At 44.1% G+C, this 26,592-nt stretch overlaps 1 protein-coding gene across 1 annotated transcript in view; it reads right to left on the reverse strand.

Annotated features, from left to right (window-relative positions):
• NUP205 (nucleoporin 205) overlaps positions 1–25,211 on the reverse strand; it is a 1,887,652-nt gene extending 1,862,441 nt beyond the window's left edge. The window contains exon 1 of the mRNA XM_069628771.1: positions 25,130–25,211. Within this exon, the coding sequence (XP_069484872.1) occupies positions 25,130–25,193 (64 nt within the window). The 5' untranslated portion in view covers positions 25,194–25,211. The remainder of the gene's footprint in view (positions 1–25,129) is intronic.
• Positions 25,212–26,592: the final 1,381 nt, after the last annotated feature.

A 26,592-nucleotide genomic window follows, 5' to 3' on the forward strand; every position in this document is an offset into this window, starting at 1 on the left:
TTCTCGCTCCCTTCGCTCCCAGTCCCTCGTTTTTCCTCACCCTCTGCGCCTCTCGTTTCTGCCCTTTTCACCTTCTTGCCCCCAACAACTGGAATGCCCTCCCTCTTTCTATTTGATCTCCAACTTCTTTCTCCCTTTTAAAATCTCGATTAAAAGAGCAACTGCATGCTAACTGATTTTAATATCAGATCCTATTGTACTGTTTTGACACGAGCGCTTTGGTGTTAAAACGCTCTATAAATAAAAACAAATACATATAAAGTAATCCCAACATTAAGGGGCCAGACTCCTCCATCTAGTTTATGTAACTTTGTGTATATTCAGTGTTTTGGGTAAACAGGTTAAGTGGTCAAAGCCAAGAACAATCTTCAACAATCTACAACCCCTGTTCCAATCTGTTAATGTGGAGCGTGACTAGGGTAGCAACTTCCTACATGGTGCTCCATCGCCTCTGGGGAAGAAAGGCAGATGAGATAATGGTATATGGCTTCAAGGTGTCCAGTCAAATGGTCGAAAATAAAAGATTGAATGACCATTTGATCGACAGTCAAATAGCCGGGGAAAAAAAAAAAGTCTAATTTTTTATTTATTTATATATTTTTTTAGTTTTGGTTGGTTAAAAAATATTTTTAATAAAGAAAACGGGGTTGGCAGGGGGAACCACCCCATAAAAAAAAAAGAAATTTTCGACCATTTGACCGTTGATCAAATGCCATTCGATCCTTTGGTTTTCGACCAAATGACTGGTAACCTGGCTTCAACACTGCTCTGACACCAACTTATTATTACTCCGAGATATTGGCCAGTCCAGGGCAGAACTAAATCAGAGCTACCATTAAGTAGCAGGATATATTTGGGACACCTAATCTTCCCTGAGCCATGGTGTGAAGGACGTTCTGGGGAAGTCTTCAGTAACTTTTTGGCCCAAATGAAATCTACAAATCTCGCATTGACTTTGCTTGATCATTTTATTGGGGATCAGGATTGTTAAGGCTCGAAAAGGCAGAGTGTTTTTGAGAAATGGCATTTTCACTGCGACTATGCGACCGAGTCACAATATGTCTTGTAAATTCATTCTAGATAGGTGCTTCATCACTGTTGTGAGAAACTAGAGGGTGTGTCACCCACTGGTCCCCGGGGATATCTCTCTCGCTCAGGTGGCCAGGGCACAGCTATCGCCTTTGGATGCAGACCCTGGGGGTGGACCAGTGCCGGAGGATCACCTGGGTGAGGGGTCTTTGGGAGTGGACGCGGAAAGCTGCTGGTGAGATGCATTATTCCACCCTTTTTTGTTCATCTACTCAATCCTGTAAGTCCCAACTCCCCCCGCCCCCTTTTTAAACAAACACTGGGCGGAGGAAGAGGGTGACTGAGTAACCAGATTAACTCTCTTACATCGTACTGGACATGTCTCGTTAACCAGGTCAGGCAAAGTCAGGCAATTTACCCTAAGAGCATATACCCGATACCAGTTAGCTCTCCTCACACGAATAAAAGGCAACACCTAAAGACACACTGTTCAAGGCGGACCACGAGAACGAGTAGAACTTCCAGGATGAAGGCACACCTCCTGGAGCAGCACAACTGACCAAGGGACGAGAGAAGCGGGCCGAAAACCCCCAGGCTTCCCCTACTGGAAGGTTGTTGCCTCTGACAGACCGCAAAAGACATGTGGAGAAGGCCAGATCCCACAAGTGAAGATTGCATTGTGTTTCAAGGACGCTAGCAACCGTCCCTGGTGAACGGCAGACTTGGGGAGGCGAGTAAAAGGCTGCAGTACTAACCTTGACTATAAAATTGTAAACTGCAAAACAAGAAAGAAGCGCACACAGCCGGGGAGTTGACTAGCAACCAGAGAGACCGGTGTGTGTTAAAGTGAATGAAGTAGCAACATCATATCACAAGTGAAGGCTGCACGCGTGTGGATGAGACACGAATGAAGGCAGACCCGTGAACGAACTTTAGTAAAACGTTGCTGCGAGATCAGCGATACTAAGTAACGGAGTGGTCCAGTGAAAAGAAGTAGCACATTCGAAAGGCTCTGTGAAAGGAACAGGGTTTGAAGCTAAAGGGCGAACAAATAGCAAAAGTTAAAGTAAAATAGTGAACATTGAGTCGAAGTGGTCCTGCGGTGGTCTGTAAGAAAGCCACGCACATTTGAAAGACTTTGACATCCAAAAGTGGTCCGAGCCTGACTGAGGGAGACCCGAAGTATACCAAGTTTGGGGAAGGGAGTCCTCTTGCAACTTTGTGGTGAGAAGTCCATGTTCGGCAGAGGGGGACCTATGAGAACTGTGTGGTGAAAGATCTGAGCCCAGTAGAGGGGGACCTTCGTGAACGTTTTGGGTGAAACATTCATTTTGAAGTCAGAGAAAGTAGAGTAACGTGGAAGGCCAGGCAGGCCTCGATCCACGGTTTTGAACTACGTACTGTGTTGGGAACCTAGCAAGAGTGTCATCCTGCCTACAAGGATCACCTTAACCCATGAGGTTAAACATGGGGAGGAGAGCTGGTTCAGCCACGTTATCGTTGGAGCACAGATTTTTCCTTTTGCATACATTTCTCCTTTTTACACTTTTGGTACAAGAGATAGGGCAGGCATAGGTTTTGTTAGCATATGCCATTTTGATTTGACAGATTCCACTAGGACGATTTTGTTTATCATTTGATGGTCAAGACTATGCCGTTATAGGGCAAAATAGGAGTTTCTTCAACACCAACATTTTCAATAAAGGTTTTACTAATCGTATCCATTGCATCAGTGTCAATACTTAGGATACCATGCCTTCCCTACACTGTGGGCCATAGATCTGGGATATTTGACATTTACAGAAACGTGCGTTTTGGTGTAAATTTGACCAGCAGGTAATCTACAGAGTTAACAGTTCATTTGAATGGGTACGATTTCTCCAATAATTCCATGGTTTCTCGGGTTTCTGTGATATTTACACCAACTGAATTGGTAGCATTCATTTAAAAAACGTATACATCTCTAAAGCTGTCCAATATGGACATCAACGTAGGTAATGAATATGAGGGTTCACACAGAAACAAGAGGAGGTCATTGGCGCACAGGGCCATTGGGATGAAATGTCGTAGCGATTTCAAGGCCAACACAAATATCAAAGCCGAGAGCAGACAGCCCTGCCGAACACCTCTTTATCTCAATTGGGTTGGGCCAGTTGCCATTATTTTTCAATTCGAAGTGAGGGTTTTTAAAATGAGCCATGTTCACCCTTCTGAAGTTTGGGTCAAAACCAGAATGGATGAAAATTCCTTCTAGGTATGATATGATTGTGTATAGGCGCTATATAAATAAACTATGTGTTTCAAAGTGCTTCAAGGCAAGTGAGGGAACAAGGGAAAATACAATGACATTCTTACAGGCCATGAACAGTAAGGATTTGAAATTAACTATCGTACGCGGCCTGACGACATTTCAGATAGCGCTTGCACTAAGACATGGATAAGGGAGGGGGAGAGTGGGAAGGAAATGGAAACAGACAGGCGACTACCGTACTAGGCCTGATGACATTTCAGATAGTGCTGGGAGGGGGGGGGGCAAGTAGGTGGGGAGACAGATGAGGTTGCTATCATACTAGGTCCAGGGACAATTCTGATTGAGTAAGTGCTTAGAAGAAAGTAAGGGGAGGAGATAGGAAAAGGGAGAAGGGAAAGGAGGAGAGAACAGAGAGATAGCAGTCAAAAGAGTGGAGCAGCAAGAGGGAAGAGTGAATACAATTGCATAAGTCAGTAGTAACACATAATGTTGCAAGCCGGGATACAAGATGAAGATGGTAACAGCATGATTCAGGGCCACCATGAGTACAAGATGCAAAGGAAGTCCAGCATGAGAGTTGAGAAAGGGTGGCGCACCGTGAATGAATGAAGTCCATAAAAGTCAAATCCGGCATTGACCACAAGATGATGATGGTGAAACCAGAATTTATCAGGACAGACTCCTGCAGAAGTAGGCTTGAGGGGTACGGGGGGGGGGGGGGAATTGTGTAGAAGAATCAAGCAAAACAGGCAACACCTGGGCGAGAATGGTGGGGGCACATGGGAACATCAAGGGGGGACCAGATGGGGTGGGAATGGTCTGTGGGGACAGAGGGAGTAACACATGTTGGTGCATGCTTACCTGTTGTCTGAGCAGGGGGTCGGGCCCTGGGTCCTCCTGGTCGGAACAGGTCCAAACAGGAATTGCCCTTTTCTTCGTCTGCCCTTCGCTTAGGACACCCGGGTGAGAGGTGCCCTTGATCTAATAGTTAAGATCAGGAAGGAAGAGGCAGGGCTAAGAAGGTGGGTGGTGCTTAAGTCAGGTGACCTAGATCCACTTGCACCTGCTCTCCATCTGTAAAGAAAAGAGGCTGGAGGGATCCTTAAGTAGGGAAAAAGAGCAGCAAGTAGGAAGGCACCAGGTGGGCAGGCTTGCTAAGACGTGAAAAAGAGCAACAGGCAGGAAGGCACCAGGTGGGCGGGGCTTAGGCCAGGTGACCTAGATCCACTTGCACCTGCTCCCCATCTGCCAAGGCTCCCCATATCGAAGGATTTGCTGGCATCAAGTGCCAGGATTGCGAAACACTGCTCTTCCTGGGTTCCAAGGTCCAGCAGGTCTAACATCCATCTGCTATCGCTACCAAGAATAAACCAAGTCTGGTCAGAGTCTGAACCTTCATCAAGCATGAGGCTATCATATATTTTTGCATCTTGTTAAGGAGGTACAAGGCTCGATGATGGGGAGCGTGGCAGGAGCCCATGTGGTGAGGCTGTGAATTCACAGAACGCCCATTGTGATCCTTAACTGATCCTGTTCGGCGGTTATAGACAGCTCTGACTGTGTACAAGAACATCAACTTGCAGAAGAAACCAACGCCCTGCTGTGGGTCTGTCATTCCGGTAGAAGGCGGACTGATGTGCCGGATTATTTGCTACTGGAAACCCAGCCCCCTCTGGAGAAAGATGGCAGCTGGGGCTGCCTTGTAGCAGAGTGAAGGAGGAGGGGCAGAGACGTGACCGCACTGTAACAACACTCCCTGTGTGCTGGTCCATCTACGGAGCGTTCACTGCGGGGAGCTGCCTGGGTCCCCGGCCGGCTGGCTGGTGATCGCATGCCAGACTGAGGCACATACTGCACCCTTGCCTGCACGCTGCCCGGATCGCGGGATTATCGGATTTGCGATTGCAGGTGCCTGATGTGAATGGCAGCGGGCAAATCCGAGAGGTGCGACGGATTGTGTGCTTGCACTCGAATGACGATCAGTGCGAGAGCCTGGAGAGGAACGAAGGCTTGCCAATTGAATGCGCGGAGCTCAAAGGGTTGCCTGGGGTGCGAGCAGACAAGGGATTGCCCACCTTGCTTGAAGGACCTGCAGCGCAGAGAGTGGGCTTGGCTGAGGATTAGGAGAATACCGCCATGCCGTAGATTTAGTCAGTGAGGGGTTGGGTCGACTATGCGCTCCAATGGTAACCTCCCAAAATACGAATTTTGGATATTATGTGACCGCTTACACAGTTTAATAACTGAATCAAGCAAGGACCTCCCGGGGGGACGTTGGGTTGCGCTACGTTGAAGTTTACGTTTCTTCTTTATTCTGTTGTGAAAAACAATTTTTTAAAAAAATAAGTACATTAACAGGACTGAATGGCCACAGCCCTACAGTAAATTACTAGTGTCATTTCAAGTCTAAGACTGTGCCATTTTTGTGAAGAGCCACTTTTTGCTACGTTTTAACCAGACCTGCAAATGAAGTACATCGAGGCACATTCCAATAGGGCTGTATATTCAGATTGGCAATTATATACTTTTAAAGAAGTGTGTGTGTGTGTGTGTGTGTCTAGAGTGCCTCATATATGAACTGAATCCCAAATGTTGATCTATGAACCCAAAAGGCAACAATGTAACTCATATAGCGCCCGTCTACTTTATGACGCACTGTATTTATGAAATCAATATGTAGGCCTCCCTTTTCATTTAGATGTTTTTGTCTCGCTCCTTACTTAGCATGTACATCAACAAACCTGTGGAAAGGTAGAGATTATTTATTGTGGATGGCAACTGATGCATAGTTAATTAGCACACAATGATCATGCTGGTCTAACAATTTGTTTAGTTTCTTACCGAAAAGGTCTGATGGAGGGCAGACTGTTGGATAAATACTGACTTTTTTTACCAGTTTATTCCACGGGATTCAAGCTAGGCATCTAAAGACCTTGTACTGTATTCATTTGTCTTTACAGACACGCATTTACTTTTCGGGGCAAACCAACAGGAAAACTAGACACAATAATAGCCACCACACTGCTTCACAGTTAAGCACCTTTACATTGCTCCACCGAGAGAACAAGGATACAATCAAACTCTCTTAATATAGTGGTGTGCAAAGAAATATTGGAAGTAAACATTTGCATTGAACACATGAGAGAAACAGGAAAAACACTCGGCATTGGATCAGCACAGAACCTCAAACTGAAGTAATTTCCCTCCAACCTGAGACATCCTAGCTAACACAAACTGGCTACAAAAATAATGCGCTATTAATAATTCAGCTCTCGGTTACTTCCCTAACCTTACCCAATATTGGATTAGTAGTAAGATTAAGATTAGATTGTGATGTTGCGATTATGGTGTTGTGACCCCTTCTGTGTGAAAGAAGCCCCAAGCTAACACATTGATTCCTGGCTACTTTGTTAACCCCTTGGTACCAGAAGTGTTAAAAATGTTTTGCCTTCCGTGCCCAGTCCGACACTGTTGACAATTACATAAAATCCTACAGAAGGGACCCTAATTATTTCCCTGTTGATAGGCACAAAAAGCTTTGTTTTTCAGAAGCTTTCTGTTTTTCAGAAACAATCGGCAGGCCCTTGGCTCGCCAAGTAGGATTAGCCTGTCCCCGTAAGGACACTCCCTCAGGCTGGATAAGGCTTTCCAAATACCCCCTTCTGCAGCTACACCAGTCTCCAGAGACACAACTATGCAGGGTTGCCCCTACTTACTCAAAGCCCAGAAACAGCTCCTCCCTTTTCACAGCCAGCTAGCAGACCCAGCCAAACACCCTTCGAAAGACCAGTAGGACCATGAAGAAGCCCCCACCTTCTGCTTTTCTCCCCTTTGCAACATTTTTCCACAATCCAGCCTCATTGCATATGACTCCTACAGATCTTTACATTTTCCTCTTCCTATTTCCCTCTTCCTATCCTGGGAAGTCGCCCATCACCAGCCATCATAATAATTTCCTGTCCCTTTTATGTAGCCACTTCCAATTTCATCATGTGCCAGATCTTTTGAGCACTTGCCAGCACCTGCTGGCTATCTCACCCCCATCTAGTTCAACTCACGTCCCCTGGTTCTTGGCAACCTTTAAGCTGCATTCCTACTCATCGTCTCTCCCTGCAGCCTGGCGGAAAGGGATTATCCCATCCTTCCTTTGTATGAACAAAGGATGTGTTCTTTTCCAAGGCCCATCACTGCACGCTCTGAATCTCACCTCGCAAACACTGCTGTCGTTTTCAATGTGCGATTTATTTTCGGAAACTGACAATGCATGCCCAGTGGAGTTTGTGCACCTGCTGCAATGTTAGTACTATTAGGTCCAACATCCTACAACTCTAGCGCCCTTCGTTTACCCCCGATTCTACATGTCAGAACTCAAAAGTCACCCCTCCCCTTTGTTGTCCCTAATGGTACACGTTAGTACCCATTTTAGTAATCCATGTACTACAAAGCATATACTGCACACATTCTTTTGCTCACAACCTTTCTTACAAGACCCAAGGGGAAAAAAAAGGACCGATCTGTGTGAGCGGAGTGCATTAACGCGTTCAACAGTTTTCAAATGCTCATTTGGAGCATCCATTTGTTCGACGAGCCATTAGTTCTACCTTTGCGGTCGTTAACCAATAAAATGGGTCAGAAACGCAAATCCTCCTTTTCGAAACATAACAGTGCTTGCGTTTCAACATAAATCAGTAGCTAAACATCAACTCCTAGTCAACTGGAACTTCGTTTTTTTGTTTGCAGTTATACTGAAGTATTTTTAAAATACACTCTAGAAAATAAAGATACCATTTACCCACTACAACAGTTATGATCTCTATTTCGTGTGATCTTGTCAAACCGAAATGATCTAAAAGACCAGTAAATTAAACTATGTTACTTTACACTTTGGTATCTTTATGATTGAAAGGCAGAGATTAATTAAGTAACAAGTCTTTGTCCGTGAATATGGCAAGCCATAGGTTATTGGAAATTGTTATCTCCATCTATCAATCACTCATGGTAACAAATACAGGACTGCAAGCCTCATGTTTAATCAATAACTTTGTTTTTGGACAAAAATTATGCAACACAATCAATTATGAATTTAACATTCTTTGATGCAAATCATTCTTTGAACCTCTAAGAAAATATTGCTTCAATTTAGTTTATCTGCAGATGGTCAGCAAAAGGCACTCAAGATGTCCTCTTTCAACTCCATTATAAGGCTCTGGGTTTTAAAAATAAAAAAGAAAACTTACCATTTATGCAATCTTTTAAAGATGCAGTTACCTTGTAAACCTAAAGGTACTGTCCATTGCAAATTATTTTCATCATGGTTGCTCAAAAAAGAATTGTGGCACAAAAGATTATTGTTGTCTGTTCTAATGCAACCCTTGTGTTCTATAATGCAAGCCTTCACTTGACAATTAGTCATGCCAATGTAGATTTTTTTTTAAACGGGTAGGTGATCATATAAATTAACATTTCCATGTTCCAATTGCTAAACTGTTTCTATAGACTAAGCCCATTTCCTCTTCTGGTAATCTCGTAGTAAAATGACACACTAACCCCTGCCAAATGCGTAACATCCAGTGAGCATTGGAAATCCCCATGTTTCAGTAATAGCTGGCAGTATTCATTTCCGATACTTGCTCTTACTGGCATGTCCTGGCATGTCCCCAATAATCATGCTTCACTTATATGCAAATAAATGTGGTTGATGTTTATTATGTCCTTTAAAAGATGTCAATTATTATAGTTAATTTAAAAAGATAAATCTGAGAATGTGGCATCACGTGACAGGTTATCCTCTTTCCTTGTTTGTTTATTGTGAGAAACATGTGTATCCTCACAGCTACTCCCCTTGAATCCTCTTCTCAGGTGGCCAGAGAAAGGCCATCGCTCTTGGATTCTGACCCTGGGGGTGGAGAAGCGAGGGAGGATTACCAGGGTGGAGGGTCCTTGGAAAAAGGATATCCACAGGCGAGACATGGTATCCCTTATGAAGATAAGCCTAACCCTCCCCTGGCCTTTACGGGCTATTGTAAGACATCTCCCCCCATTTTCCATCATTCAACATACAATGGTACTGGGAGAAGGAAGGGGCCACGTAGAGTGATGAACACCATTAGGTCATTTCACCACTCTAATAGAGAAGGAAGAGGCCAGCAGAGTATTGTAAAGAGCAGGCATGTCCCTTTAACTATGGGAAGGCAACTGGACTAAACAAACACCACCTGTGATCACTTAGTAAGCCCAACAGATATCAAAATGCTGGCTTTTTACAAGGAAAGGGGTGGGGGCGCACAGCAGGCTGGAGCATTGAGCCGGCTGGAAGCTGGAGAGACAGGAGCGGGAGACATGAGTGCAGGAAGCCGTGTCAGGCAACGACCAGAGATACTGAGGCAGGCCCAGAAAAGGTTGGGAAGTCCTCTGCACCCTCTGTGTCAGGCGCAAGCAGAAGCTGTGGAGCACCGAAGCACTCTGGTCGTCGCGGACCACAGTGAGGGTGAGAACCATTCTCCCGACCGCCACGAGAGAAGAGCAGCGGCAGCAGAAGCGGGAAAGGCACAGTGAAGAAAGGAACTAAGTCGACAGGAGCTGCTGCCTGAAGCCGGTGAGTGCAGATGGGAACTAGTCATACCAGAACGAAACGGCAATAAGCCTTTCCTGAATGTCGAACATTGTGGAAACCGTCATAAGTACTTTTGAATAGTGAAGCAAGTGCTTATAATTGTGAAATGAAGTGAAGATAGTTTAATGGGTGAAACAACTTTTTTGAACAATAAAGAGCTGAAAGCATTATTAAATACCGTACAGAATTGAAGCAACATGAAAGTATGATTAAATAAGAATTTCTGAATGCTGCACAGAGACAAAGCAAATAATGAGAATGTGTTCCATTCAAAACAAGGAACGTGGTGGAGATGACCAATACCATAAAGCAAGTTGATTGAAATACAAGTGTTGGCAAAGCAAATTGATTGAAACACAAGGGTTAGCCAAGTAAATAAAATCCCAAAAAGGGTGTAGGAAGGGAAACAGTTATGGACACAGGCCAAGTGGTCAAGGAACTATAGGTTGAATGGAAACCTATATTGGCAAGTTCCAGAGAAGTATTAACAGCATAACCAAGTGAACAGTGACTAAGCTAACCACGATCAAGTGTTGGAAGAAGATAATTCTGATAAAAAAAGTACTTTTCACTGTCAAGGGAAAGAAGTGGGCAATTGTTGCAACAGCATATGAAAAGGGGTATTGGTTGCTTGACCTGTACTGGGTGGACCATGTGGTCCGTAAATCACACCTAGACCGAATGCCCTGCGTGAAAAGCCAATGAAAGGAGGAATCAAGAGTGTAAATATCCAAAAGGAGCAAGACAATGAAAAGATACATGGAAAGACTTGTGTTATAACAAAAATGCATTGGTGAACCAGAGAAATTACCCTTGTTACGAGGGTTGGGGAGGATCCCAATCCTTTGAGGACTGTTTTGTTTGAACTTTGTCTTGAACTTGGGGAAGGGAACCCCAAGACTTTGTGGAACCGTTTTGAAATTGGAAAGGGGAGCTGGGTTTTGGACACAGACTTTAAAGTTAAACTCTTGGACTCAGGCTGTTCTTACTTTCTTTAGGTAGGGAAATCCAGCCTTAGCTTAGGGCAAGCTAGGTGTAGTATCATATCACTTTTACTGTCATGACAAGCAAGGCACGAGAAGAATGCCGGAGAGTGCCTCGTAGAATGCAGAGGACGCGCTCGTGAGGAAACAGAGCACGCCATTTCGAACAACAACATTAACGTCTGTCAGTTGGCGGAGCTCGATGTCATCCTAACTCCTCTTATTAATTTATATGCATATTATTAATAATAAATACTTTTACTTAGCTCCGTGCGTCGCACCATCTTTACACTTCAAGTTGCAACGAGGATCGAGCTCTGCCGCCTCCTTTATGAAGTGTGCGCGTTCGGCTGTCACCGTTAGTCTACCTGAAGCTGTTTTCCTCATGGCCGCTCAGTTTTGTTAACGTAGCAGCAGCTGCACCGAATATCGTCAGGCTGTGATAGTTACCACAGCTGCTGGCCGCTCCGTTCGCCTGAACGCAGTAGCGGCTGCAACAGATGATCATTGGGCTGGTAAGCCATTCTATTAGCTGCTCTGCTTCCACAACGTCTCACAAGAAGTCCCGGTCACGCTACCTTGCTGCATGTTTCTTCTGGATATCAAGCCCACCCCTCACTGACCCACCTATCACAACGATCTCTGTCTACCACTGTACACGGTATAGAGGAGCACTGCTAGTGGAGGTACGGTGCCGAGTGTACTTAATCAGCAGTTTTTTTTTTTACTTTGAACTACAAAATGTCTATGCTGTTGATGCACGAGTATGCACATAATATGGAATAAAATAATGCAGTGGAAATGTAGTCTGTATGGATATTGCACAAGTTTCAGTATATCAAGTTAAAGCTTCTAAAGACTTCACAGCATAATATTTACAGTTGATCTGCAATTCTCAGCAAGCTCCTAAATACCATATGTGGAATAAGTCGTCTTTTGATGTTTTGATGCTACAACAGTGGCTACTATAGAGCGCTGTTTGGACAACCTACTTTTACTATATTAAAGTATATGTGTGTGTTACACATTGCCAGTGCTCAATATTACTGCTGAGGGATTTAGCAAACCCAGCTTCTCACCTGCATTTTGGTCACATATATAAAATCAGCATCAACTGATTCATCATGGTTTTTAGCGGTGTGACACCTCCCATGTTCTTTCTATCAGATGTGGGGGAACATGCTATTCCGTGGAAGTGATGGATTAAGGCTTTTGAGCATTACTCAGGTGTAGTGTGCAGTCAGAATTGTAGTGTGGAGAAGAGGAAATCGCTTTTGTTGCACTGCCTGGGCCGAGCTGGGCAAGAAAAGTTTGAGGACTTACCTGAGCTATCTCCCGAAGAAAGTGCCGACTTAAATGAGTATGAATGTTCTGTAAAGCAAATGGGCAAACATTATGAAAAGAAAGTGAGTACTATCCTTGAACGCTACAAGTTTGGGAAGAGAGTTCAGGAAGAATGTCAAAGTGTTGAGCAACACATAACCAGTTTGAGAAAACTTGCCAGAATTTGTAATTTTAATGCACATTTGGACGAAAGACCTTGTGACCAATTCATGTTAGAGTGCAGGAGCAGTAAGGTGAGAGAGAAGTTATGGGCTGAGGATGATCCCCCAAACCCCCTTGACACAGTTTTGGAGGATAGCCCAAGAGGTTGAACATACTAAAAAAATGCGTTCGCGAATTGGAGAACAGAATACAGTCTACTGAAATCAAACATGACAATCTTAAAAGCAACGTCACCATGAACACAAATAAGAGCATTGAGTCAGTAGCCCAAGTGACAGATATGATGGGCAACAAAAGCAAGCCAGAGGGCTCGCAGATCGATGTGGAATGAAGACAAGAAAAACAAGGGCGTATCCAAGACGTATACGAGGAGGAGGAGTCCACGCAAACAGAAGAACAGTCCAAGAAGGAGGAACACTGGCAGGTGTTTTAGATGTGACAGTACAGATCATTGGGCGGATAACTCTGAATGTCCGGCCTTGAAGATTATATGTGGCAAATGCAAGGGCAAAGGTCATTACGCCAGGTGTTGTAGGGTGCAGAATACTTCTATGAATTGGATTGGTGATGACAACCACAGTGATGGTGATGAAGATGAATGTGTGTTTGTCATATCTTATGAGGAACATGAAGAAATGGGGAGTCCAAAGGCTACCGTGTGTGTAGACGGAGTGAATATGCACATGATGATTGATTCCGGTGCCAAGTACACCCTTATACCACAGGATATGTGGGACAAAGAAAAACATGAATATTTACATGAACCTGACATTAGGCCCAGAGCCTTTGGTGGAGTCAAAATAGACGTTATTGGCTGGTGTTGGGGCGCACTCAAATTTAAAGATAGGAAGGCGAATGGGAAGATTTACATTACGAGAGCTGGGAGAATTCCTTTGTTAAATTGGACCCACCAGAGTAGACTCAAGGTAAAACTAGATGCCAGTGCCGATGAAACTGTATTGAACATTGAGAATGAAGCGACAAGAAGTTACACCGGAATGAAGAGCACAAAGAATATTGAAGAGGTGATGAAAGGTGTCAAGGACGAGATAGGCTGTCTGCAAGGTTTCTCACATAAAATCAAGATGAAGCCCGGTTGCATTCCAGTGGCACAAAATGTACGCAAAGTTCCTCTTTCTATGAGAGAAGAGGTGAACAAGGAGATAAAGAACAGAGGAACAGGGTGTTATAGAGAGTATTGATACCAGTGAATGGGTGTCTTTAGTTGTACTGAGGAAGAAATCTGGGAAATTAAGGATGTGTGTCGACATGCGGAAACTGAACAAATGTGTGATTCCAGATAGGCACCCACTTCCGAACATCCAGGAGATAGTTTCTACCATTGGTCCATCAAAACATTTCTCCACTCTCGATTTAACCTAAGCATATCACCAGGTGAAGTTGCATAAGGAGTCCAGGTGTATGACAGCTTTGATCACGCCAGATGGATTGTATCAATATAAAAGGCTACCTTTTGGACTCTCATCTGCTGCATCCGTCTTTCAAAAGATTATGCATACATTATTTGAAGGAGACCATGGCATCATGTTTCCAAGATGACATTCTAGTAAATGCTGTTGACCAAGGAACACATGAGAGACGACATGTGTGCAGGAAGTTATACGATGCTGGTATGACCTTAAGCAAAAATAAATGTAGAATTAATGGTCGTGAAATTGAATATTTGGGACATACTATATCATCTGAAGGCGTACAACCAAAGAAACAACTACGAGATGCCATTGAGAATATGCCAAGACCCAAATCTAAAGAAGAAGTGCGTACTTACATTGGCATAGCAGAGTATTACTCAAAATTCATGCGTGATTTTGCTATGCACACCATTCCTCTTCGCAAACTATTGAAAGGGAAAACGTTTGCATGGAACACGGAATGTGAAGAGGAATTTGTGCGGATAAAACATGAATTGAACAAAGCACCATCCTTAAGGAACTTCAAAAGTGGCGAGAAAGCGGTTATCACGACAGATGCCAGTAATGTGGGTCTGGGGGCAGTTGTCACACAAGAGATTGATGCCAAGGAGAGACCGATTGCATTTGCATCTAGGTTGTTGAAAGGGGCAGAACAATCATATGCACCTATTGAAAAAGAAACATTGGCCATCAAATGAGCTGCAGAGAAATTTTTGGAACTTTATTTGGGGTGTGGAGGTGGAATTCCGTACGGACCACAAACCACTAGTCCATGTCATAATGAATAAAGGTTTGGATAATGTCTCAAATCATATAAGGAGATGGGTCATACTCCTGCAAGAATATAATTGTGTGGTGAGATATGTACCGGGCACAAGAAATCGGGCTGCCGCCTGTCTTTCAAGGCTTACTAATGTCTCTGAGATAGATGATGAGGCAATGAAGTCTGAAGTTGTGCTCAACATTGAAGGGTTGTCTGTATCGGAGAAGGAATGGGAAGAAGCGGAGGAGTCGGACACAAAGTTTCTGGACCTGAGGCAGATCATTCTAAGTGGAAACTAATTAATGAAGACCAAATATGAAGAGAATGGACTGTCAGAATATTGGAAAGTTGCTAATGAACTCAAAGTGGAGAAGAACAGGATTATGAGGAACGACAGAATTATTCCACCCACGAGTCTACGCAAAAGAATTATTGAATTAGGACATGAAGGCCACCAGGGTATAGTGAAGACGAAACAAAGGATATGTGACGAATTCTGGTGGCCAGGATATTATCTACAGATAGAGAGAGCCATCTTCTTTCACTCTCTCTTGCAAAGAGTGTCAAAGAGGATGTGTGAGTGAAAAATATCCTATGGTAGTCACGGAGCTTCCTGGTAACATTTGCGAAGATCTTGGTATGGATATACTGGGTCCGATTTACAGTGAGGGTAAGCAACAATATTGCTTAGTAATCATTGATCTTTTGACTAGGTGGGTTGAGGTCATGATTAAACCATGCACGACTGCCAAAATGGTGCTTGAATTTTTAAAGGAAGTTTGTGGATGGGAAGGTTTGCCCAAAAGTATATTAACGGACAATGGAGTTCAATTCTTTTCAAGGGAGATGGAAAGGATTTATGTAGAAAATTCTATTACGCATAAAAGGAGTGCCATTTATCACCCGCAGACAATTGGGCTGGTTGAGCACTTCAACAGGGTACTTAAGGATGCTGTGAGATGGGCTTGGGTCAATGGGGTGAAATGGGAAGAGGCAGTTAGGCAGAAGATAAATGCTCACCGTTTCACAACGCATTGCACGACAGGTCTGTCACCATTGGAAATGAGCAGAGGTCGGAAAGCCAACACTAAGTTGACTCCACCTTGGATAAAAAGAATGACTATGGTGAAGAAAGATTTTGGAGATGAGTGTGAGAACATTAGAGAAATGCAGTTAAAGAACAAGAGCTCATGACAGGTCCGCAGGTAGAAAAGTAAATAGGGCATCACTGGTAGTTGGGGGACTGGTGAGGATCAAACTTCCGCCAGTTCTAAGGAACGGTCCATGTAAGTGGTCAAAACCTGTTGGTGTGGTTGAAGTGTTCAAGCATGCAGTAAGAGTGGAGGATGGAAGAGTTTGGAATTTGGAGAGGGTATGTGTGTTGGAAACACCCAGTGTGAATGCACCAGAGCGGGGGGAAAATATTAGAGAGAAAGGGATTGGTAAGGAATTGTGGAATTGTGTGATGTTGAAAGGTGTTGTAACGTTCTAGTGAGTAAAAAAAAATAATCCGTCGGTAATTTCTTTGCCAAAACCCAAAACAGATTCTTTGCGCACAACAAGGAGAGGAAGGGTCATTTATAATCCTCGTGTTATGAAGGACTTTGTGTGGGGACATTGACTTTGACCATATTGTAAAGATTGTAAATAGTTGGGGGTTAAGTTTATTTTGCCAAGATTACTTAAGGAGGGGAGATGTGTAATATTGTATCACGTTTCCTGTCATGACAAGCAAGGCACGAGAAGAATGCCGGAGAGTGCCTCATAGAATGCAGAGGACGCACTCGTGAGGAAACAGCGAGCCATTTCGAATACCAACATTAAAGTCTGTCAGTTGGCGAAGCTCGATGTCATCCTAACTCCTCTTATTAATTTATATACATATTATTAATAATAAATACTTTTACTTACCTCCGTGCGTCACGCCATCTTTACACTTCACTAGGCCTTCATCCATCCTGACATTTAAGTTAAATAAATGAAGTTTCTATGAACTTCTGTGTTTTGCTTCATGATGCAGTCACACTATACTGGTCAAATAACACTTTGCCCGGGCTGTTGATGGACCTCTTGTGTGCTTGGCAAATTAGTTTCTTGGGGTAACCTTTGTTCTTAATTTCCTAATCAATTTTCTGCTGCGGTTTCAAAATGAGACCAGTCTGTACTACTCCTTAATAGGACATATTGTCCAAAAGGTACACTCTCTCTAAGAGGATTTCGATGCCACAAAAATTACTACATTGAGAAATGTCACTTCTATGTTGCTAGTGGTATATGAAAATCTCAATTGTACATCTCGCCCATTTAACCAACACACACACACACACACACAATTCCCTGCTTCTTCTCCTGTGCCTCCCAAATTTATCATCAATGAATCATTTCCAACAGACAAAATGCTGCTGAAATTAGTCATCAATAGAATATAAATGATGTTCCTCAAAACCTTCAACACAGAGACTGTGTAAGTTGGGAGCTACCATCAATCTCAGTGCCGTTAAAATATGACTGAGGATCATGTATGTGGCCTGGATCACAAATTCCTTTGTATTCTTTTTCATTCCCTGAAAGTAATCCTCCAAATGACGTTCCACTAGATTATTGAAGCCTAAGCTATTGGAGTGTAAAGGGATGCAACATCAAGCATTTTCTGAATCAAACAAGGCCTTCCACCATAGTAATGAAATGTGTAGTTTTACATATGAGACCATGGAAGGAATATTTTGTCGCAAATCTGCATATTGAGATAGTGGATAAAGTGCAGAATAGATGCAAGAGAAAACTGGTCTACCTGGCAGATGTTTTAAGTTCTCATGTATTTTAGGAAGTGCGTAAAAAAAGATGTACCTTTATATCTACGGGAGCAAGAAAAGCTGCTTCCCGTCTTAATACAATGCTAAATGCGGCTTCTTTGTTATTTTCCTAATTACATATTTGAACTGTGTAGCTGGCCCTTTTGAGAGTTAAGAAAAACTTGTATAACTTTCCAGTGCAACCCCTCTCCCTCAAGAGTGTAATACTTGATATTCTATTAGTTACTCCAATATCAGGCTCTACTTCATACAAACTTGTTTCATCTCTTAAACCAGCATAACCTATCCCAAAAAACCAATAGAAAAAAATAGTTGCAACGAGATATCTCTATCGATGCATGGTCACTTAGGATGACTCGCTCTGTTGAGGACAAAAAATTAATAATAAATTGCTGAACCACATACACACGTCTAAAAGGGCCTCAATTTTACAACACCTTGGTAAAGATTGCAACATCTTCCTGTGATGCCATAGACATACGCCCAATAGAAAAGATAACTGGGGCCAGAATGTTCCAAGAGATGGCGTCCTCGCCCTCTTGGGATGCAAGCTAACCTGGCTGTTTTGACAGAACCTAAATTCCTACAGAAATGGATTCTGAACAAACTGGATACAATAAATAAATGTTGTGAAGAAATTGTGGGATTGGCATGTTTAATGGCCAACCTGGTTGTAGCCAAGAGGTGGATGAACGTCACAAGCCCCACACTGAAAGAATGGTTTAAGCAGTGAACATGGCGCAATTAACATGGCATGCTATAGTTAGTTGCCCCAACCGAGTGTAAGACTTTAAAACTATTTCTCCGGTTTTCCCAATTATTTGTACACTAATTTAGGATTCACCTGTGCACCAAACTACTCAAATGACAGATCAAAATGAAATGCGACAGTGACATTTCTTGCTCACAAAACTCCTCCACCGAACAGTTATAATTTTGAAATTGTGCAGATTGTTTCAGTCTTGGAATATACCTATGTAGGTACACAAACAATTACTCTGTATCGCTTAATACCACACAACTGCTTAAGATGCTGTGTATGGGTGATGTAATGTAAATAAACATATTTTGAAACGAATACTCACTCACCGGCCCTTTATACAGTCGGCTAACGGTCTGCAAATATACGTCTCCATTTCCCCAGTAGTGTTAGTATCCCAATTTAAAAGTTCTGCTATTCACATATTGTCCATTATACCTTGATTTCTATTGTAATGCAATGCAAGTGGTTTTATATAGCGCCCTTCTGCCAATAATGTTCGCCTCGCTGCCCATGACTCTGTAGGAAAGGATGGCAGGGCGTGTTACTCAGATGGTGGGAAGGCAGAAGCAGAATCATTTGGTTTTGATGGATGCACGTTTTAAGAACCAGTTACTGATGCGCTGATATGAAAATCTCTATGTTGTTGTGGATGGTGCAAACCAGGCAGGTTAGCCATATGGGCAGCCCCCGGATTGTTGAGTGCAAAAATTGACAGCATGGTTGTTGATAGAAGGGGAGGTCATATGAAGGATTATGGGTGGTTGAGGATCAAAGATTTTAGGAGTGAGCAGTTAGTTGAGGGATGAGGAGGAGAGGGAGGATGTTGTCGCTTCCTGCCTCTTAGTTGTAGATTTCATTGAGATTAATGTGCTAATAAGTGTCATCCAGCAGAAGATCAATGATTCCAATTGACTGCCCACAGATGTTACGGCCAATCGTTTTGGAAATTGCTTGTCGTAAATTAGCCCAACTTTCTGGTGCACAGTTTTAAGATGTTTGCCATTATTTCTCCTTTCTTTTGGAATGGTTGGTTGAAAAACCAAGTCCAGATTAGTTTCCTGAAAGTCAGGTGATTCACTTTCAGGAGAAGTTTGGGTAGGGTGTTCCCCAGTTTTAGGGGCCAGAACTGAAGTTGATCCTCCTTGCCGTTTCTTGTTGAATTTAGGGATTAGTACTAGTGCAGCATTGCTGGACCTAAGTGTTCTACAGGGAGTGTAATGTTGAAACTTACTTCTGAAGAAGGAAGGCCCGTTCCATGGTGTGAATGATGGACAATGCACATGGTTTAGAAATTAACCCTTTTTTGATGGTTAGCGTGAAAGTCTGACATAGGAGATGGACAAGATGACAGGTTTCCATTTGTTTTATTAACTTAACGAAAACCTCAACTAACTCTTTAGCTATAATTATGGTTTTCCTAACCATGAAGAAAAAAAAAATGGCGCTCATTGGGATGTCTCACAAGAATTCCATCCTCTGTTGAAAACTGCTCTAATCTATGTTCTATCCCTACCACTAAAAACCTACAGAACATCAACTTCTGCCCAAGTAAGATGGTTCCCACTAAACTTGGCTTCAGGTGGCTGGTTTCTGACTCCAACCCACGTGTGTCTTTGGTTGTCTTTCTCCCAGGCCCCAGCCAGGCAGATAGAGTTCAAATTTGGGTATGCATTGCGGGACCCCTAGGAAAGTGTTTATATTAAATCACAAAAATCATCTCTTATGTGGTCTTGCAAACGTCCGCTCGTTTGGCTTTTAGTCTCACATGGGCTTTTTGGCTCTCCAGCCTGTCAGTGTACTGGAGAGCATCCACCCCCTTGTGGGGTAATGATAATGATGTGTTATTTATATAGTGCGTTAATCCAAAGCGCTTTACAAAGCACATATTTGCATACAATATCACCCAACCAAAATTGGTACTCATTTATCGACCTCGGAAGGATGAAAAGCTGAGTTGGCCTTGCCGGGATTCGAACCTGCGACCTGCAGATCACGCTCAGATCACAGCAGCGAGCGCTCAATCTGCTGAGCTATCTTACCGGCCTACCGGGTACCCAATGTCGCAGTCCCACGTGGGCTAACGACTTCTCGGAACGCCCACTTCTCTTGTTGCTTTCACCCCATAGTGGGCTTTTTGCTTTCTCATTCCGGCATAGGGTATGGGTATGGTCACCACAGTTTAGGCAGTTCTCAATATTAGACCCTTGTGGACTCTTCGTCTCATTACACACCCTTCTTGAGCTTCTGGTGTGCTCACCCATGCATAGGTTATCAGGCTCGTCCCCCCAGTTTTTATTTCTAGCCTTTCTTGGGCTCTCTGTCTCAATACATGCACCTCTTGGGCTTCCTGTTGGCGCACCTCCGCTTGGAGTATCGGGTACGCCAGCTCACCTCCTAGTTCCATGAACACCCTTGTACCGTCTGTGTTGCGGCATTCTTTGGTAATGGAGGCATTATGTCGAGGGCTTCCTGGGTTTCTTCCTCAACATAGTTCAGGCTTCAGTGTTCTCCCTATGTGGCTGACTAGGTTGGTGTCAGCTCCTGCCTGCGGCCTCTGCTTGTTGACTGCTTTATGCACTTGATTCAAACCGGTGGTCTGAGTCTTCCCATATACAGGCCCTGCAGTCGGGGCAGCGTTCAGCTGGCTTCTCTCCTCTACTGTGGTCTCTGTGGGATGCGCTATGGTGTGTTGACTCACCCATCTTCCAGGACAGGTGCTCCTCCCTGCTGCGGCTCCACAGCAAAGATGAACACCTTCCCGCTGCTCTCCTATCCCGAGAGCTTTAGGTTCATCCCTTGAACTCAACTCAAAAGTTGGTTTTACCTGCAAGGCTACCGCCAAACTTGTAATGAGGCCCAATGACTGCCTGATCCTGGACTTGGTGACACAGTTCTGGTTGCAAGTTCCTTACCAGGGGAAACTGTCCTCCCCATGGTCACTGGTTTGATTCTCCTTGCAGGCTCAATTACCAGGAGAATGTCTCCCTTCCCCTGCCCTTTTTGTATACCTAGTTTCACAGGTCAACTCTCTACTGGTTTGTTCTGGTAGTCCCGGTTCACTCCCTGCCAGGTACTGTACCTGGGAAGATAACTTATACTGGCCTTCCCTTGTGGGTGCAGGTCCCAGACCAGTTTCTCTTTATTACGTGGATTTGGCAGACCTGGGTTGCTTGCCTTCTAGATACCGCCACAAAGAAGATCACTTGTGTTAGGTTTTAGTGCTCTGCCCTTCCCTGTTGTTCAGTGGCTCTGCCTGATCCCCCACCCAGAGTACGAGGGAGACTCCCCTTTGCATAAACAGTAGAAGAATTGTCGCTTAAGCTCTGACATCTCATCTAGCCTATTTTATTTTATTGTATTTGTTACATACCACTGCCCAGAGGCATCCTACTTAAAAAGATTGACATAGGGGGTTGCCCTGCTGTCAAAATGTCCAAGAGCACACTTATGTTCGAATGATTTGTAAACAAAAAAAAAAAAGCCATCAAACGTCTATTGCAAGGCATAAAAGAACAGGCATGGTGCTCTGCCATTGATCGCTGCCTTAATGCCAGTAAGACAGATCCTTCTCATTGGGACGCCTGCTCCTTGTCCCCCCCCCCTCCACTCTCTGGCCAAACTCCTTGGGTCCCCTCCCGTCACCCACTTGTGAGGCAAAATAAAATAATACTTGGGGGACCATATTTAACTACTCTCTCTCTACCCACATCACGGACCTTGCCAAGAAGTCCAACTTTCAGCTGCATCTCCTCAGGGGCATTCTACCTTTCCTCACCTTCCCCCAGAGGCTCAAATGTCTAGAGCCCTGGTTCGCTATAGGCTAGACTATTGCAACAGTCTCTTCCTCGACCTGCCTCTTACCTCCCTTTGCCCCCTTCAACTAATCCAGAATAGGACTGCAAGACCTATCCTTGGCCTCAAGCCCAGAGACCACAACTCTCCAGTCCTAAAATGTCTCCATTGGCGCCCGGTGAATGCAAGATCAAATTCAAGACCCTTTGAATCATCCACAAGCCTTTACATCCAGCTTTCCCTCGCTAAATGCCTCCCTGCCAGCGTCCTTCAGTCCTCTGACTCCAACTCCCTGCAGGTCAAATGTTTCTCCAAGCAGAGTGTGGGAGGTAGACCCCTTTCTTCAGAAGGCACCTCCCTTTGGAACGGCTTCCCTCCCCCACTCAGTCTTGAGCCGGATCTTCTTAAATTACGAAAACTTTCCTTTTCTCCTCTTCCTTGCCTCTCCCCCACACCCCCTGCCAGTCCCCCCAGCATCCTTTGCCAGCACTTGCCATCAGGTTCTCTTTCCCAAACTAGCCCAACTTGGTCCGGCCCCTCCCCTGGCACTTGCCGCCTTGGCCCACCCAGCAATTGCCTGCACACTTATGGGCACCTCACTTCTGCACTTCTACCTCTACCCCCTCCCCCTTGCACTTACACAGTAAGATTGTCACAAGGCCAATATAACAGTTTTTGTTGTTCTACTTTTGTGATTCCCATGTTACCCTATCTTGTCCTGTGGTGCCTGAAACACTTAAGTATAGGCGCCATACAAATGTACAAACAAAAAAACTTTGTACATTACAGATGTGCAGTATTAATTCAGCAGCACCATCCAGAATACCAGGATAATAAACCCAATTGGTGCAGAGATTGGTCATGGACTTAAAACAGGTCACAAAGAATGAGTATACCATCATCTCGGAGGCAATAGGCTAGAAAGGTACAGATCACAATAAACAAACATTTAAACCTGTCAAATACTTCTCTGGTGAAAAGCCCAAAGATAAGGAGTGTTCATCGAATACAGACTGTGACTAAATTGCAGAGGACAGATTCTGCCAAAATCTGCACTCAGGAGAAGTACATGTGACATCCCTCGCCCTCTAAACCTACTGCCTCTGTGCCACTTAACTCCCTAAAGAGATAATCCATTACCACTATTTCAAGTTTTAAGATTGCCCTAAAGAAGCACATCCTTTTCCTGGAAGCAGTACCTGAACTGTCTGTAGACATTATCTCACGCCCCGGGACCACCCTCACTTTGCCCTACTACTTGCATTAGGTGCATTTTGTAACCGTTTTTTTGCACCACTTTAGTCACTGGTCACCCTTGCACTAAAATGTACACACTGCAAATTGACAATCTTTCAACATGGGTAAATACTGATCATCTAACAGTTTAGTTTGAAATAAGCGGTTTTCAATGCCATCCCCTCTTCCAGTGCAACACCTCTCTACTTTACGCTGCTCGTAGTTATTTTTCTCATTTCATTACTTTATACACTACCTTATATAAAGATGCAATGTCTAGTTATATCTCCCAGCCACACTGCTAGACAGTCTTGCAGCGCTAGCTTCCAACAGATGAGTCTTGACTTTGCACCCTATAAAAACGCATTACCAAGTGTCACTGTCACAACACTCCCTAGGCTACAATCACACAGATTAAGAATTTTAGTATACACTATAAACCCACAGGAATCCCAGCTGCCTGTCCCTCTATGATCAACTACATGTTTTTGAGAACCACCTGCAATGAGGCTGCCATAATGGCCGACGTTCATTATACAAGAGCACTTTACATTACATTAACCCCTTAATGGTCTGTCACTTCATCCCATTTACCGATTTAAAGCACTCCTGGAATTAGTCGTTTGCATATATGCTAATTCGGATTTTGCCCGAAATAAACAGAGCAAAACAATTTCTCTTCACACATCACCAAAGAAAAGACAATGCAAGGACCGTTAAGTTAATTGAAAGTCTTACTACTTTAGAAATTGTATGTACACTGCTCATTAACTATGGCAGCATGAGACTGATTTACAAGCCGGCAAAACACCTTGTTTACATGCGTGTTATAGGGAATGTAATCTGCAACGGGCAAGTGTACGCATGAGCCTTCACACTGCTCTTCCATTTAGTATCAGTTATAAAAAAAAGTCCCCATGCAAGTAACGGATGTGCTTGATCGGGTTTAAAATTGTTTTTAAGCTAGGGAGACCCATTCCCTCACCCACCGCAAAACCCTTCCATGTAAGGGGTGGCTGGGTCTGAACGGAAAGCTTAGATTTCTAGTTATCCGGGTCATGGAATTTAAAGAAGTTATAAGGTAGGCAAACAGTGAAGGGACTAACGTTTTAAATTGCAACAGTCTCCAGATTAAGTCAATTTGTAGTCAGACGTGTGCAGTGTTTTGGTAATGTTACGTTGTCTGGACAAGCTGTGCGCTGCTTTATGTAATGGGAGTTAGGGTCGTGACTCGTGTTGAAGCGTTGTAGGTTTGAAGGAGTCGAACGATTACATTTTAAACTGTGGACATTTGAATTGTAATAAGTGTATACTTTCAATACTCGTGAAAACATTTAAACTAGAATAACCTTTATGTAAACATGAAACTGACTCGCCATCCTTTTACAGTAAGTGGTTACCGACGTACACTTAGGGGTAATAAGTTATCAGAAAAAGAGAGCTTTGGGGGCATGGTTCTCCACGGGTGCGAGCAATGCGCTACGAGGGGGCGGGGTGCATAAAAGGTGGCATGTGTACGTCTTAAAAGGTGCTCGACAGCTGAATGGTACTAACTTAAATGCGTTATGGGTGTCTGGCACATGTACATTAAACGCAAATTTAAATCTACACTGAGGATATGAGTACACGTGTTATATAGGATGAACTGTTTTGAGATAGGTGGATCAACTGTACAGTATGCCGAGAGAGAGACCCTGTCAATTTCCCAAGAAAGATCACCCTCCGAACGAAAGCGAGTTCAGAGGGAATTCTGTAACGTGTAAATACAGCATAGATGTCAAGCGTGTGCAGAAAGCGGGGTCTGTAATGGTTATGATACATTTGGTGAGTTTTCGTCAGAAATAAGGAGCTCGGTGGATGGACCTGTTTGATTCTGTATCCTGGCTCCCGCCTCAAACTGAACACATCCTGTACGTTTCCCTATTTATCCTCTCGTCCACAACTAACCTGAATTTACCGCCAAGGGAGTCGCCATCTTTAGGAAGGAAATAGCACCAGGAACCGGCTGCATATAAAATGAAAGACAGACTAAGAGAGCTACGAACAGAAGAAAGACTACAACGCCAAGCATAGACATAAAAAATATACACAGAAATTGCTGGCAATGCAGGCAAGGAAATAAAAAAACAGACAACCATCATAGCTCTCAACTGATGATTGTGACGGGCGTCGCCCGCGTTGTAAACAGCGGATTCACCCACCAAGTGCTGCACGCCCATTCGCTTCAAAGAGCTCTCACCCGGCAAAAATAAAATCAGGTGTTTTCTCCCGCCTTGCCTAAGTCCCTAAGGCATATTACCTCCACGTCCGTCTTCCTCGTCGCAGTACTTTTGAGCCTCTGCTTCAGATGAATGGAACCTTATCAAATTAAATGTTCTGCTCCTCCTTCTAGGAGGTATAATGCTCTGATTACTTACCAGTAATCTTCATTACTCCTAGTCCTGCTCTTCCTCGTCACAGTACTTACTTCATGAGGCCCCTGCCTCCGACACAGGACCTTCTTCTATTTCTTTAAATTCCTATAACTCCTCCCCCACATCCACGTCGTCACTCAGTTTCATATTACCAAGCCAGAGCATGGGACCTTCCCCGCAGGGAGAGTGAGGAGGGTCGTCAGTACTGTGATGAGGAAGAGTAGGACTAGGAGTAATGAAGACTACCGGTAAGTAATCAGAGCATTACCTCCATGTCCACTCTTCCTCGTCCCAGTACTTACTTCATGAGGTATACCAAAGCAGCAACAGGGAAAAGGTCCCAATGAGAAACAGAGCTAAAAACAGTGCAGCAAACACACCCACAATAACTCTTAATTCACATCCCCACAGATAAAACTCCAACCACGAAGGAACCAACCCCCCGAGTGGGAGAAACTCAACCCATAGCGGTTGATGGCAATCCCTAGACCAGCCAAGGCGGCAACCATACAAATCTCTTGCAGAGAAAAACCCTCCTTGCATCGGCCCAGGAAGCCGCCAAACCCCTGGCAGACCGCCCCTGATCGTGCGCAGGCACAGGCAGGCCAAAAGCCATATAGGCACTGGGATCACAACCCAGAACCATTGGGAAATGGAAACCACAGATGCGTTTTGCCCAGCCCCAGCCGGACCACAAGCAATCAGAAGACTATCAGATTGGTGGGAAAAAGCAAACCTAGCCAAATACTCCAACACGTCCCGCCGGACATAATGTTAAGCCAAGCCACCTCCTCATGCATTCTTGGATCAAGAAAGAAGTCAGGGAAAACCAGATCCTGAGAGGTATGAAAACCGAGATACAATTTAAGGGAGGAACTTCGGACCACACCTCAGCAGCACCAAGTCTGGCAGCACCCTCAGGAAAGGAGAGTGACATAAGAGAGCCCCAATCTCCCCAAGCCTAAGGGCAGAAGCGAAGGCAATAAGAAAAGCAGA

Source organism: Ambystoma mexicanum, chromosome 12, assembly GCF_040938575.1.
Source record: "Ambystoma mexicanum isolate Mex_15411 chromosome 12, UKY_AmexF1_1, whole genome shotgun sequence".
In the NCBI taxonomy this organism is placed as follows: Eukaryota; Metazoa; Chordata; class Amphibia; order Caudata; family Ambystomatidae; genus Ambystoma; species Ambystoma mexicanum.